Here is a 14004-nt window from a genome sequence, read left to right on the forward strand (position 1 = left end):
CCACAGTCAGTACTATATACCACCAACCACAATGGTTTGTAAACCTCTCAAACCTAGTTGTGAATGTGTCCTACCTCTTTCAGTCTGACTATGATCTTAGTTGATATTTTATGGCAACTGCAGAGCTATTCAATGAAACTCTAGCTCTGACAGGGTAGAGAAAAAGTGGAACATTTCTCCATTTATTCATGTTTTGTTTGCTCAGGTTTTGTTCCACCTTTGCTAGCCTGAGACTGATTTTACTCTTCACTTGTGGCTGTCTCTTGGCATTGACCATGTCCCTTTTTTCAAGGATTCCTTTCACTTCTAATACATATTTTTAAATTCAGGAAAGCAGAACTGAAAACAGTCTTGGGAAAAATAAAGTTTTTTATTTACACAACTGTATGTTCAGTGTCTTCAATGCTATTTTTGGCCACCACCATCTTTTTGTTTGATTCTGTTGGCACATTCTCTTTTGACTACTGAGGCTGAGGGGGCAGAAGTTTCCAGTGAGCTTCCCAGTGTAACGCTGAGATCTTTCCTGAGCAGTGAGTCAATGCAGAAGTTAACAATGCATGTCCATATTATTTTTTTATAGGCCCAAAAGACTACTATAAAGTGGATCTAACATTATGCTGACTCTTCACTGTCTTTTGGTAAGCCTGTCTGATATTGCTGTCTCCCTTTGTCTGGAAAAAAAACTAAACAATTTGGACTTATCTAAAAAATTTGGTATACTGTGTTCATCCACCTTTTCCAGCATTAATAATAAAAGTCCTGAAATGCCACTTGTATGGGATGCTTGGTCTGCCAGATTGAAAGGAATTTATCTCCTCCATGCCTTTGGTCTTTGTCAAGCACTTTCTGATGCTTCAGTTTACTTAAGACCGACCCTCTAAGGAGTGACTTTTTTTTTTTCAAAAGTTATCTCAATGTGCTTACTTGTGTTCAGATATCCAATTTCTAGCTGACAGTTTCCAAGATCTCTAATCAGAAGGCCTGGAGGCAACTAGAGCAACATGGACAGTGCTATTTGAGGGATACACAATTTCTACGATTCAAACTATCAGTTAGCCTGACCTCAGTACCTGGTATGGTTGTGGAGCAGTTTATACTGAGCATCATCACACAGCACTTAGAGGATGGCCAGGGTATCAGACCCAGCCAGCAGGGCTTGAGGAGGGGTAGGTCGTGTTTGACCAACCTGGTCTCCCTTTCATGACCAGGTGACCATCCTGGTGGATGCAGGAAAGGCTGTGGATGTGTCTATTTGGACTCCAGCAATGCCTTTGACCCTGTCTCCCACAGCACACTCCTGGAAAAGCTGCAGCCCACGGCTGGGACAGGAGCACTCTGTGCTGGGTTAGGAACTGGCTGGATGGCCGGGCCCAGAGGGTGGTGGTGAGGATGCTGCATCCAGCTGGGGCCAGTCACCAGTGGTGTCCCTCAGAGGTCTGTGCTGGGGCTGTTCTGTTCAATATCTTTATTGACAACATGGATGAGGGGATTGAGTCTTTCATTAGTAAATTTGCAGATGACACTAAGCTGGGAGCATGTGTCCATCTGTTGGAGGGTAGGAGGGCTCTGCAGAGAGACCTAGAACAGTTGGATGGATGGGCAGAGTCCAGTAAACTGATGTTTAATAAGTCCAAGTGCTGAGTCCTGCATTTTGGCCACAATAACCCCCAGCAACATTATAGACTGGGGACAGAGTGGCTGGACAGTGCCCAGGCACAAAGGGACCTGGGGGTGCTGGTCGACAGCCGGCTGAACATGAGCCAGCAGTGTGCCCTGGTGGCCAAGAAGGCCAAGGGCATCCTGGGCTATATCAGGAATTGTGTGGCCAGCAGGAGCAGGGAGGTCATTCTTCCCCTGTACTCAGCACTGGTGAGGCCACACCTCGAGTGCTGTGTCCAGTTCTGGGCCCTCAGTTTGGGAAGGATGAGGGAAGGGTTGAGATGCTCGAGCGCATCCAGAGGAGGCAAGGAGGCTGGTGAGGGGCTGGGAACACAAACCCTGTGAGGAATGACTGAGGGACCTGGGGGTGTTTAGCCTGGAGAGAAGGAGACTCAGAGGGGACTTATCACTCTCTACAACTCCAAGAAAGGTGGTTGTAGTCAGGTGGGGGTTGGTCTCTTTCTTCAGGCAGCAACTGACATAACAAGAGGACAGACTCTTAAGGTGTGGCAAGGGAAATACAGGTTGGATATTAGTTTTTATGGAAAGAGTGATAAAGTACTGGAGTGGTCTGCCAAGGGAGGTGGTGGAGTCACTATCCCTGGATGCCTTTAAAAAAAAAACAACTGGATGTAGCACTCCATGCCATGGTTTAGTTGAGGTGTTAGGGCATGGATTGGCCTCGATGATTCTGAAGGTGATTCTGTGTGATTCTGTGATTTTAACCCAATTTAACAAGCAGTGGTTCACTCTCAGTGTAGAGAACTAAACAGATAGCATATTTCCCTACAAATGGCAGGAGTTCTGAAACATGCTCCACATACACCTTGCCCACCAACAGGATATGAAGGGATGCCACACATGGCTGTGACAGTACTGCTTTTTGTTCTCAGCACAGCATCTTTTTGTTTTCATGTGGCAAACTGTCTCCTGCTGAATCAATTTTGTTTCCTTTACACATAAAGGTGTATGTACGGAAAGGTGTTCAGGTTTATTTCCTGAACCATAATTACTGACACTCCAGAGGTACCAACTGTCTCCATACAGCCATATCAGCCGATGAATGCATTGGGATCACTATTTCCACCCCATATGCAGCATTTATACATCAGAAAAACAAAATATCAGCACTTTCCAAGCACTACTATAAACAGGGTATCCCAAACAGAGAGAAAAGCAAGATGTTAGCAGTGTAGTGTATCAAATGACAATGACAAGTACATGACCTTGTGTAGGAAGACTATCAAGCAACTGACCATAGAGGTTTAGTTCCACTTATCATAAACTATTCAAGAAATTCATACCATTTCAAGTCCCTCTCATCAACCTTTACACTTTCAGCCCCATCCACTCTAATTCCTGAAAGCCATTTGGAAAATTCATGAGACAGACCCAATTACTGACATCAGGAACATAAATGCACTCAAGCTTTCATGATTTTCTTTACTGATACACTCAGCAGGAACAGTTGCATAAAGCCAGCAGATAAGTGAAATGGGAGCTAATTTTAGATGGGATGTTAGTGGCCCTAGTGGTAAAGGAAAGCATCCTCTCAGGCAGTGTTACCATCAGCTGATTCCATGCAACCTTGATAAAGCCTTAAGGTCCTGCTGGACTCTGCATGAGGAGAGATTCTAATCTCACCAGGCTTACCACATGTTGGCTAGATACTTATCTGAGAAACTGTAAGGGATGCTAATTTTCTTGTCCACACCAGAAAAAACTGCTTCTTCAGCAGTAAAAGTGATATAAACACATTACACCAGAACTGGAGTAATATTCTATGAGCCAAACCCTGGTTTCCAACTCGGATGAAAGGTCCTATTTTACAAGACTTATTTATTGACCTTTGATCTTGTGACAATATGTGTAGAAACACTGTGAAAAGCCACTTACTGCAAAAAAGTATTCCCAGTTAAGTTTTACATCTATACCTTGAGCAATTTATCTTTCAATGCTCCTTCATTACTTTTTCTAGCACCCAGATACTTGGGAAATTTGGATGTCAGCCAAGGAAATTTCTGCTCAAGAGGATCAGAATAACTTGAAACACAACCATGCTGGAATTTAAAACATCTAGTTTATTCAGTGAAGACTTCATCATGACAAGAAGAATCCCTGCTCCTCTTATCCTAATTCTAGAGAGACAATAATCCTCAAGAAGTAATCAATGTTCTGTTCATAAAATCCGAACTGGAGATGTCTTAGGAATGCCCTATGACCACAGAGTGAAGTCATGGCTTATTTTTTCACCCCATAAAATGCAGATTCAGTCGACGTTCAGATCCACCCAGGCACTTAGCACAAAATTCATAGAAGTTCTCACTTAAATAGACATAAACCTTTTCACTTTTTCAGCTTTATCAAGTAGAAAAATGCTTTGAAATTATGCATGTAGATGTAAAACAAAAGTTTCCAATACTGGTATGTAATAAATGGATAAAAGGTCCAGCCTTGTTTCTTTTCAGATTCAGATAAGCAAAAGAGAGTGAAAGTGGGGTGCAGATTCCTCATATCTGGTCAAAAAAGCACATGAGAGATAAAGAGTGCACCAAAAATAACATCTGAACTTTACAGGCAGGCCTATTTTGAAAGCTCAGTGGCCATTACGACTACTAGGACCCAAGATGAAGATTGTTTGTTGGTTCAAGGAGCTCTGAGTAGCACACTGTGAGACAAAACAATAAAATGTTTTCTGTATTATTCTCTGGGCTTTGTGCCTGTTGGCCTGCAGAGTCCCCTGCACAGCCCCAAGCTGATGGATCTCAGGAGGCCAGTGGCAGCAGGCTGGCTGGCTGCCACTCCTGGCTGGGACTACAGGGACTGTGCCCATCATAGCCACAGATGCCCCCAGCTCCCTCCTACCTATGCTGGGACAGAGATCTCAGCTCAAAATAATGAAAATCTGATGGGGAGAGGAGAGACAGGAAGGGAATGGAGACCCTGTTCATATTTTCTGAAAATGAAATTGCTAACTTTCAACAGTCTTACTCTGGAAAATCCTTTTGTAAACTGCTTTAACAAGAGCAAGACATGGTACAAGACAGGAAGATTCCAGGCTTTTTCTGGGGGGCCTTTCCACTTTCTTTTCCTGCCGCCTCTCTCAGGACAGGATTAATCCTTTGGAAGCAGCTGTCTAGTTTCAATTTCAAAGCCAGGGCTTGTTATCATAACACCAACATGCTGATGTCTCTTTGTTATCCTCCTCTTAGATGAATGAATGAGCTTTTATGAGAAAGATGGCAGGTGACACTTGCATGGGGCAAATGTCCCAGTGTGCTTCCAGTTTCACAGAGCAGGACTGAGACCTACCAAGTGCTGGCAGCTGGATACAGATAGTGCCACGTGGAACACTGCTGGGAGCTGAGGCACTTTGGACAAACTGCTTACAGTTACAGAGAATATCAATTCCATTCCAACTCCTTCATTCCACACAGGTATACTAGTTTTCAGACCGAAATTAAAATCCAGTGAGTGAACAAAGACCACACATTTCAAGTGAGGTAATAAGACCTGCATGTGTTCTTGGTGGAAAGAGAGCATACAATCAACAAGGCAGGGTTCTGCACCCAAAATTGGTGTGGTTATTTACAGTAGCTGGCATCTGCCCTCTAACTAAAGACACCTTATTGATATGTCCCTACATAAGGAAGTGAGTGCCAGGTGGGTGATTAAGAGGCATTAAAGTGAAAAGAAAAATCTGGCTTCATTTAATAGGAGTTTCAAACAAAATAAGAGGTGTCAGAAGTTAACCTGTGTGACTATTCTTCTCTCCCCTCTGACCAAAACAGCTCTGAAAATAGGCCACAGCAAAAAGAGGCTACATTTTCAAAAGGTGAGTGCCTAAAGCTATGTATATACAGCTATTTTCATGCACTTTTAACTGGGTGGCCTGATTTTGAGAAGCTCTAAGTATGCACTGCTCCAACAATGTACATGCTCCATAATGTCCAAAACCCCCAGCCCTGACTATCTGCTCTGGTGTTGAATTGTAGATGCAGTTTTCTACTCAACAACAGGTTCACACTTTCTGTTAGAACAATACTTCCACAGCTTGCTTGGCACAGAGACTTGCTGTATGGGAGTGATGTTTGTATACCTGGAGAAGAGTTTCTGCCCACAACAATGAGGCATCTTGGCAGGCAGATGAGTGCCAGGATGCACAGGGGTGACACTCCATGTCCAAAATCAGCAAGGCAGAACCAGCACCAAGCAGAAAACCCCAAGCCCTAAATCAAATGCCTTACTCACTTCATCATACTAAGCTAGCCTCCTAATAACAGAAGATACCTGCAGCTGTGAGAGAAGTATTTCTAAGACAGACAGAATCTGATAAAAATAAATCTAGGGAATAGAGAAGGATGCTGTGATCTGTTCTGTAATATCTCCCCAAATGAGAAAGAAGCACATACAGCAGCAACTGCATCTCATATAATAGTAAACAATCAAACATAAATAATTTTTATTACATGCCAGGATGAAAATATTGAGGCTAAAGGGGTGTATACTGTTTAGTGTCCTGAGGAAATAGCTTGCATGCTTCAAATACAACTGTCTAGGAAGAGAGAAACTACAGAGTTGCAGCTCAGCTTATGCAAGAGGTCACTTTTCTAGGAGAGCTCCACAAATACTACTGTATGTACAAATTTTAGACTTCTAGCTAAATTGAAAAACAACAAAATTTTAAAACAATGGAAGAAAAAGCCAGGAGCAAGTGGTTAAAGAAATGAACTTCAGGGTCTGCAAGTTCAAATGCTATCAGAGAAACCAGTAAGTCACTTGAGACAGAAGAGGAAGCTGAGCAGATGGGAACACTAACTAGATAGCACACTGAGTGAGTAGCATGTTTACTTCACTTTTCATTTAAGTTCCTTCAATTTGGATTATTACTTGTAAGATACGTAGGGAAATTCAAAAGTTTTCAATCTTTAAACAAAAAATGTAATATGAAAAGCTTAGTTAGTGCCCAGTCACAGTGATCATCCATTACCATCTTAAGCATTATTTTAAGTGTCAGATTTTGGATTTCAAACCTGAAGGATCACAACTTTTCAACACACATCAGAAAATTTACCTATTTTCATTAGGTTAGAGCTTTAAAAAGGCCGACACAGTTCTAACCATACAATACCCTGTTAAAAATGAAGTTCTTCTAAATAATGTACCTAATCTTTCACCAAACATCACTGAAACTGATCAAGAGCACTTTTATGTAAGAAGCAATTCTTCAGAGATAGGTAAACAAAGCAATACAAATGCTGAGAGAACAACTGTGACACCAAAAAAATCTATTCAGTGATTCATTTCAACATACACCTGACAGCTATACAGGACACTAGCTGGAATGCAACCTTTATTTTTTCAGGTTGCAGAATAATTAGCTCTTTTAGAGCTTGCACTCAAAATACCAGAGGACCAGGAAAAAGAGGAAGTCACAGCTCCAGCCAGACTATTGATTCCAAAATAGAATCTATTAAAATCAATGTTAAAATATCTCTTAAGGCTATTTTTTTTTTCCCAGAAGAGAGTCCTACTTCCTTCCAAGGGAGATATCCCTGTCTATATTGAATAAAGAAACAGTCCCTACAAATCACCTCAGCACTGCTAGGAGCATGCTAGCACACTAGGTTCAAGGTGCATCCTGGAGCGGGTTGCTAGAGAGGTTATGCAGTCTCCATCTGTGGAGAAACACAAAAACCCAACTGGACATGGACCTGAGGAACCTGCTGGAGAGATCCTGCTTGGAACAGGGACTTGGACTGTATATTCTCAAGAGGCCTTTTCCAACTTCAGTGATTGGGCAAGTCTGTGAACCTTCAATTTCCACAAGGAGTGAGTGGTTCCTGTATCAGACTAGGACATGGAAAGCCCTGGTTCAACCCCAGGCTTTCCCTCAGACCACTGGTACAACTCTGGCTCAGCTCTCCTCCACCTCAGCTTCTTCAGCAGCCACAGACTGGTAGCAGAGACAAGGAGTGCCTCAGCCACAAAGTGTCTCAGCAACCCTTCTCAGGAGGCTGGATCAAAGTACTTATCACTCAGGCACTCGACTTCATGAAGAACAGGATACAGGACTTTCAGAAAGCCTCACAATGTCCACACGCCCAGTCTAGACACTTCAAATAGGGATCCCCTTTTTCAGGAAGCATGGAGAATTCTCTGGCAAAAGGACAGTGACTTGGACATCTGAAAAATAATTGGAGTTAAAATCAAACTGTTTATAGACTATGGGGCCCCTACTGCTGCAGAATGCAGTCACCTCAGCAGAGCACATGGTCACCCTCTCTTCAACCTAACTGGTGCAAATCTTTAGTTATACAGTTGTCGTAAGGTCTACGGGGTTAAAATAAAGTGCAAACTGAGGATCATAAATAAAGACTATACTTCATTTATAGTTACTTAAAAACATGATTGAAATAGAGGCAATAATCACTGAAATCCAAAACTGATCTGTAAATAAAAACTGAATTTTCTTTTGAAAGACTTTGAATAGCAGAAGGCTTCTCCTTACATATAAACTCAACCCTCCCGAGTTTACAGCACTCCTTCAGAAGAGACAATCCCTTGCACTGAACTTAACCCATCACATTAATTTTGTATCCTCTGATAAAAAAGGCTCTCTAGTTACAGCTAAAGACTAGGATATTATTTTCTTAGTAGTTACTTCCATAATGAAATTCCAGAACAATAAAGATGTGGCTCCTAAGAGTTCATGCTATTAACAGATGTATTGCTTCTTGTTTGGGTTTTCTAAGTGCTCATGGCCTTGGGACATGAGATGGTAGCTGCAACAGAGAAAACATAACTTAGCAGGTGAAAACAAGGAAGGAGAGAAAAACCCATAGCACTACCTAGAGTGGTGTAACTTTTCTCTTACTGCAGATCATCATGTGCAGGAATACAGAGGCTGATCTACTTAGGCCAGAACAAGAAGTTAGACAATTATTCATCTCTCCTGAGATTTCCCTTGCTAAATACTGAGTTGGTTCAAGGTCTTGGTCATGATATTTCTGATTATGAGACAGAAATAAGACTGGGGAGGAAAGTGCTGGGGGGAGGGGGACAGAGGGCCATGGTAAATAATGGTTACCAAACATTGCAGCAGCCAGTGACAATAGCTTAGGCCATTCCTCACTTCATTCCTCAACTTTGTTAACAGCTTCTTTTTGAATTGTCAGTTTTACCTGAAATCAAATTTCCTTTTTCTTTTTCCTCCTTAAGGACTTACTTATTTTTCTCATCAGTTTGACCAAAGCAGGCTGAAATATGCGGAAGACAAACTACTTGCAAAAACTGGATGTCCTCCCAAACATTGTTCTCACAGGGATAACAATAGTACTGATAGCAATTTAAGGAAAAGAAGAAAAAACCAAACTCTACTGAATCTCTCTGCTGTTAGAACAAAATCCCAATCACTCCCTCAGTGCACAGGTTTCCCTCAGCACCTTTCTCCCACTCACAAACAGCAATAGCCACTCCAAAACAAAATCATTCTGAACAAATTGAGGATTTTCTCTCTAAGAGATTCCAAAAGACAAGAGGGAGCGCTGTGAATTATTAATCTTATTTCTACATAAGAATGGTGCCAGTGTGGCCAGGCAGGTTATATGCAAATAATATGTCCATAAATCCACAACTATAAAAATACAAATTGCTGAGCTTCTTACCTGCCCATCAAGACAGTGATAACACAATCTCAATGGCATTTTCAGTAACATTCCGTTAGAAAATAGTTCAGAAATGCAATTTCCCCGATTACAATCATCTAACATATGAAAGAGCTACTTCAGAGCTATTCTAGATTTAAATTCAAAAGCCAATAAATGTTTCAAGAACATGACAGCAGCAGAAGTAAAATGGGAATGAAAGACTAACTTAACCCAACAGTTGCAATGGTTAAAATGAGAAGGTAACAGAACTATTCGGGTTCAAAAGGCATGACTCCTAACATGGAATACAATTCAAATGATACCAGTTAAGGGCAATATTTTATGTCAGGTAACAAGCCAGCACCAGACATGCATTTACGTTCCTCCAACAATTAGCTTGTGCAATAGGCTTCCAGTACTTCTCAAAGACCTTAGCTTTACTTACACTTTAATTTCTTTTGATCCTTTCCAAAACCAATTTTTCTTTCTCCCTCAGTTTAAGGCCTCAGGAATCTTACTACAAGCTGCTGAGTTTGTACAGTCATTTCAATTTACCAGCACACAAGAAGAAGACAATGTTTTCCAGAAGATTTCTGAGAGTGCTCACTGTGGTAAATATGATCCCCATTAAACCCACATCGTATTTTTAATCAGTTACAAACCTCCTTTGTGTATATGGAAAAAGAAGAGCACAGGATTCCAGAGGGCAATCCTGTGACACAGGAATGCTTCAGTGTTTGTGCTCCCATGGAGAGACAATGCAAAGGGCACAAAACCACTACTTCAAACTCCCCATCCAGCCTCCAGAAGGAAGCTGCTTTCTTCTCTAGTCACAATAAGAGCCTCCAGGAGCACAGATATTGGCCTACCTTGCATGTATGCCTCTATTCGCCGGATGAGCTCGTACGACTTGGATCGATCCAGGAGTGTACGGATAGCCGGGAGAGGGTCTAAGATAATGGTCTCTGGATGAGCATCAATGTACTCCTGCAAAACAATATAAAGGGGAAAAATGGCATTAGGTTGGCTGCAGAGCATAGAAAAATAATGAGAAGAGAAAATAATGGGGAAGAGAATATATAATGTTAAAAGTCCAGCTTCTCTTCAAGGGGAGCCAAATGGACTTTGGCAACACAGAAAGTCCCCAGACAGTGAAAACACTGACACTTGAATCAAACACAAACATGACAGCTAACTGGTTTAGATGGCAAATTCTTCCTCTAGACTCTATCAGGAACAAAACCTCTGCTGCAACCACATTAGCTCACAAGGGAGCCAGTGGCGAAGTGCCATAGTAAGAACTGAGAACAGGACTGAGAAAAGCCATTAGGAGAAGAAAGATGGCACACAGCTATCCTGGGGTCAGCCTTGCATTCAATTACTGCATGTGAACATCACAACTATCTGAACTAGGCTCAGAAATACATCTGTGTTCTTTTATGTTGTTTTTATTGCTGTCTTCTAGCTGGGCTGAAGACAGTATTAAGGGCTGAATGATAAGGCCTGAAATTTTTTTTGGCAGAGCTGAAGAGATTGCTGCTTCACTGTATCTTCATTGCTTGCTACTTCTCTATGCTCATACTCTCCTTTTCTGACTACAAGAACAAAGTAATATTAATGACCTCATGGATCTTCATCTTGGGAACTCAATTCCCTGTTCACTGAGGTCATGACTGCACTACTGCATCTTGGCCAGGAACACAGACACAGCTGCCAGGTATCAGCCTTGCAAACCCAACAAAACTTCCTTCTGTTTCTTAGAAGCTGAATTCCTTCACCATTGCCCCAATCTGGCTCAATAAAGTCAGTGGGAAACACATCTATCTTACTCTACTCAAAATCAGATAAATATATCCAAAGTTAGCATCTCTCTTTGTTTCACCCAACTTCCCAAAGCCATCCTAATGTTTCCACTTCTTTAAATCCATTCATGCAAAAGCTCCAACAATTCATAGACTTCCATGAAGTTCTACTTCATTTAAATTGATTTTTCCAAGAAGAAAACATACTACAAAAGTTACTTCAGAGTATGATGAGATGGCCTCAGGAGATGCACTTTGCTGGAGAGAAAAGAATGGCATAATCTATTCTCAGAAAGTGATTTTGTTCCAGATGCTACCTGGGGATGCAGACTTCTCCACCCCAGCACTGGGAACCTGTTGCTTCCTGGTGACTGCATAGTTTGAACTGATGGCTGCTGAAAGGAGATTATTCATTTGAGGCTAAGAGAATCCAGCACTGGGGTCTAATGAACCTACTGCACCACCCACAAGACACAAGCAGCTTTCCTTCACAGGGCACAAGGCACCCCTCAGTGGCAATACAAAATAAGTAATCTGACATACTTAGTAATCCCTGCAGAACACACAGAATGAACTCCCCAAAGATATGTTCAACCTTGCTGCCTCATGGGAAAAGTAAGGGACAGCCTTTCACACAGCTGGTCATCAAGACTCTCAGACCCAGCTGCTGTCTCACCCTTGCAGTACAGCCTGGATAAAAAGCCTCATCAGCTCAGTGGAGCAGAAGCTGGGTTCATTTACAGCCACTAAACCCCAGAACATACAGTTTTCCTGAGTCTTCTGCCCCTAGTACTTCCAGAGTCCAAAGCAGAGCAATCAGCTTTCAAATACAGATGAGATCTTTTATTCTTTTCAGAGCTAGAGTATCTTATTACCTAATGCCTCTTAAACACCCACACATGTCTATGCATACGTGCCCTTTTATGCAGCAGCTAAAACACCCTGTGGAGCTAGCATGATCCAGTGATTAGGGCATTAGCTTGAACTTGCTGATAGTGAAACTGTACTTGAGTATCTCAACATCTCCAGAGTGTAACAAGACAGATTTTAGTCCCTCTGTGCCTCCGTTTAAAAGACAGGGAGTTACCACACTGTTTGTCTTTCCCAGCACACTGAGAGGATGAGCTCCTTACAGAGATCCCATACCCTTATGGGGCAGGAGGCAAGCACAAGTCACAGCTGAACATGTGACTGAACATGTCACAGCTCTGAAAGGTGGCCTCAGCAGAGCTCTGACAGCAAACCTCTTGATGTATCTTCAAGTTCTTCCTTTTACACTGTGGTGACCACTTGTCTGCCTCGACCAGTATCTGGTTCTACCTTGACTTCAAGCTCCCTGGACTTCCATCCTGGCCCAGCCCCTACTGTGCATACACTGATCCTTCCCCTCACACATACATTCCTCCTGCCTGTGGACTCCATTACCTTCACTGTCCTCCCAGGAAGGAATGATTTTTCCATCTCTCAGCTCCTTCTGTACCTTCCTGATGCTCACCTCAGCATTGAGAACTATCCTTGCTTCCCCAGGACTCATGTATTCTACTTGTTAATTTGGCTCATGTTACTCTAAGTATTTCCAGAGGGAGCCTGGCTTTTTTATGCTTTCAGTAAGGGAACCTCACAGTGCTTTATTTCTAATGGTAATAGCCCTAAACCGTATTTAAAGATCTAAGCTGTATTTAAAGCACTAAGCTTGCCACAGCATAACAAAGTTTTCCAGGAATAAGGAACAAGCTCAAGGCCATTCTACACCAGTCAACATGTCAAGAGAAATGAGCATTTAAGTTGACTTTCCAGTGACTTATTTCTCATCCTGTTGCCTTAAGGAGCCTCCAAAAAGCTCTGTAAGGCAAACAAGAAATAACTGATGAAGATGAGGGAGGTGGGAGCTGTTTTCCAAAAGCCATTTAGAGTCTGGAGAACTTTAACAAATTACTCCAATGTCAAGAAGAACTGCACGAATACAAGGCAACAGCCCCTTCAAACACACAACAAAGGTTTTTGAGCTTTGAGCAGATCAGCTTTCTTTACAAAACAAGGAAATTTCTCAGCATTAAATCTATGCCAGGTACTATTCTCCAACTCTTCTCTATTTCCAGGCCTAGGAACTTGGACAGCCAGAAAGCACAGAACAGCAAAAGTCAGAGCAGTGAAGATCTGTGTCATCTAAGGAAAGACCTCGAACTTGAAGCGTCTCCTAGAGCTCATCTGGGGATGAGCCACACATCTCTCCTTTTAACTGAATCCAGAAACAGCCTCTTTTCAAAGAGACTCTCAATGCAGAACAAGGTCAGTGTATTTGTATGTATCCTTTCTGTTTGAACACAGCTAGAGATTAACTGCTGAAGCTGTGCAGGGGCTTCCAGCTTCCCCTTGGGCCTTCAGGCTGCCAGCACTTTCCCAGTCTCCCACACCTCTCACCAGTACATCATCAACACAAGCAAAAGAAAGTTTCAATACCCATGCACAGAAAACTACTTTAAATAAGTAATTAAAAGATCTGAACCTTACACCAATTGTCTACAACAGGAAATTACAATAAGAAAAAGTCAATTTTGTTAGTTTCACAGGAACAATTATGGTAGCTGATGTGAAACCTTTCATAAACTTTGATTCTTTACTAGAAACTGCTGCACACATCATGTACTACAAACACACTCAGTTTTCAAAGCCATATACTTTGTCTAGAAGGCAGGAACTGGGGTAGTTTGGTTTTCTTTCTTACCAAGAAGGCAGAACTGTAGCACCACTAAGTGACCTGTGAAGATCACTTGAGAGACTGGAGAACTCTTGATGTAACCTAAGTAACAGCACTCTTCCCACAGCACAGAGTGGCTCCACTACCAGAAATACAGATCTGCATAAACATGTCGGGTTTCTGCCTAATTATTTCA

General features: G+C 42.1%; 1 protein-coding gene across 1 annotated transcript in view; it reads right to left on the bottom strand.

The window, feature by feature from the left end:
- The window catches only part of ITPK1 (inositol-tetrakisphosphate 1-kinase), a 140666-nt gene that overhangs the window by 53102 nt on the left and 73560 nt on the right, over positions 1-14004 (bottom strand). The window contains exon 5 of the mRNA XM_036384428.2: positions 10178-10295. Within this exon, the coding sequence (XP_036240321.1) occupies positions 10178-10295 (118 nt within the window). The remainder of the gene's footprint in view (positions 1-10177; positions 10296-14004) is intronic.

The sequence above is a fragment of the Molothrus ater genome, chromosome 6 (genome assembly GCF_012460135.2).
Source record: "Molothrus ater isolate BHLD 08-10-18 breed brown headed cowbird chromosome 6, BPBGC_Mater_1.1, whole genome shotgun sequence".
Taxonomy (NCBI): Eukaryota; Metazoa; Chordata; class Aves; order Passeriformes; family Icteridae; genus Molothrus; species Molothrus ater.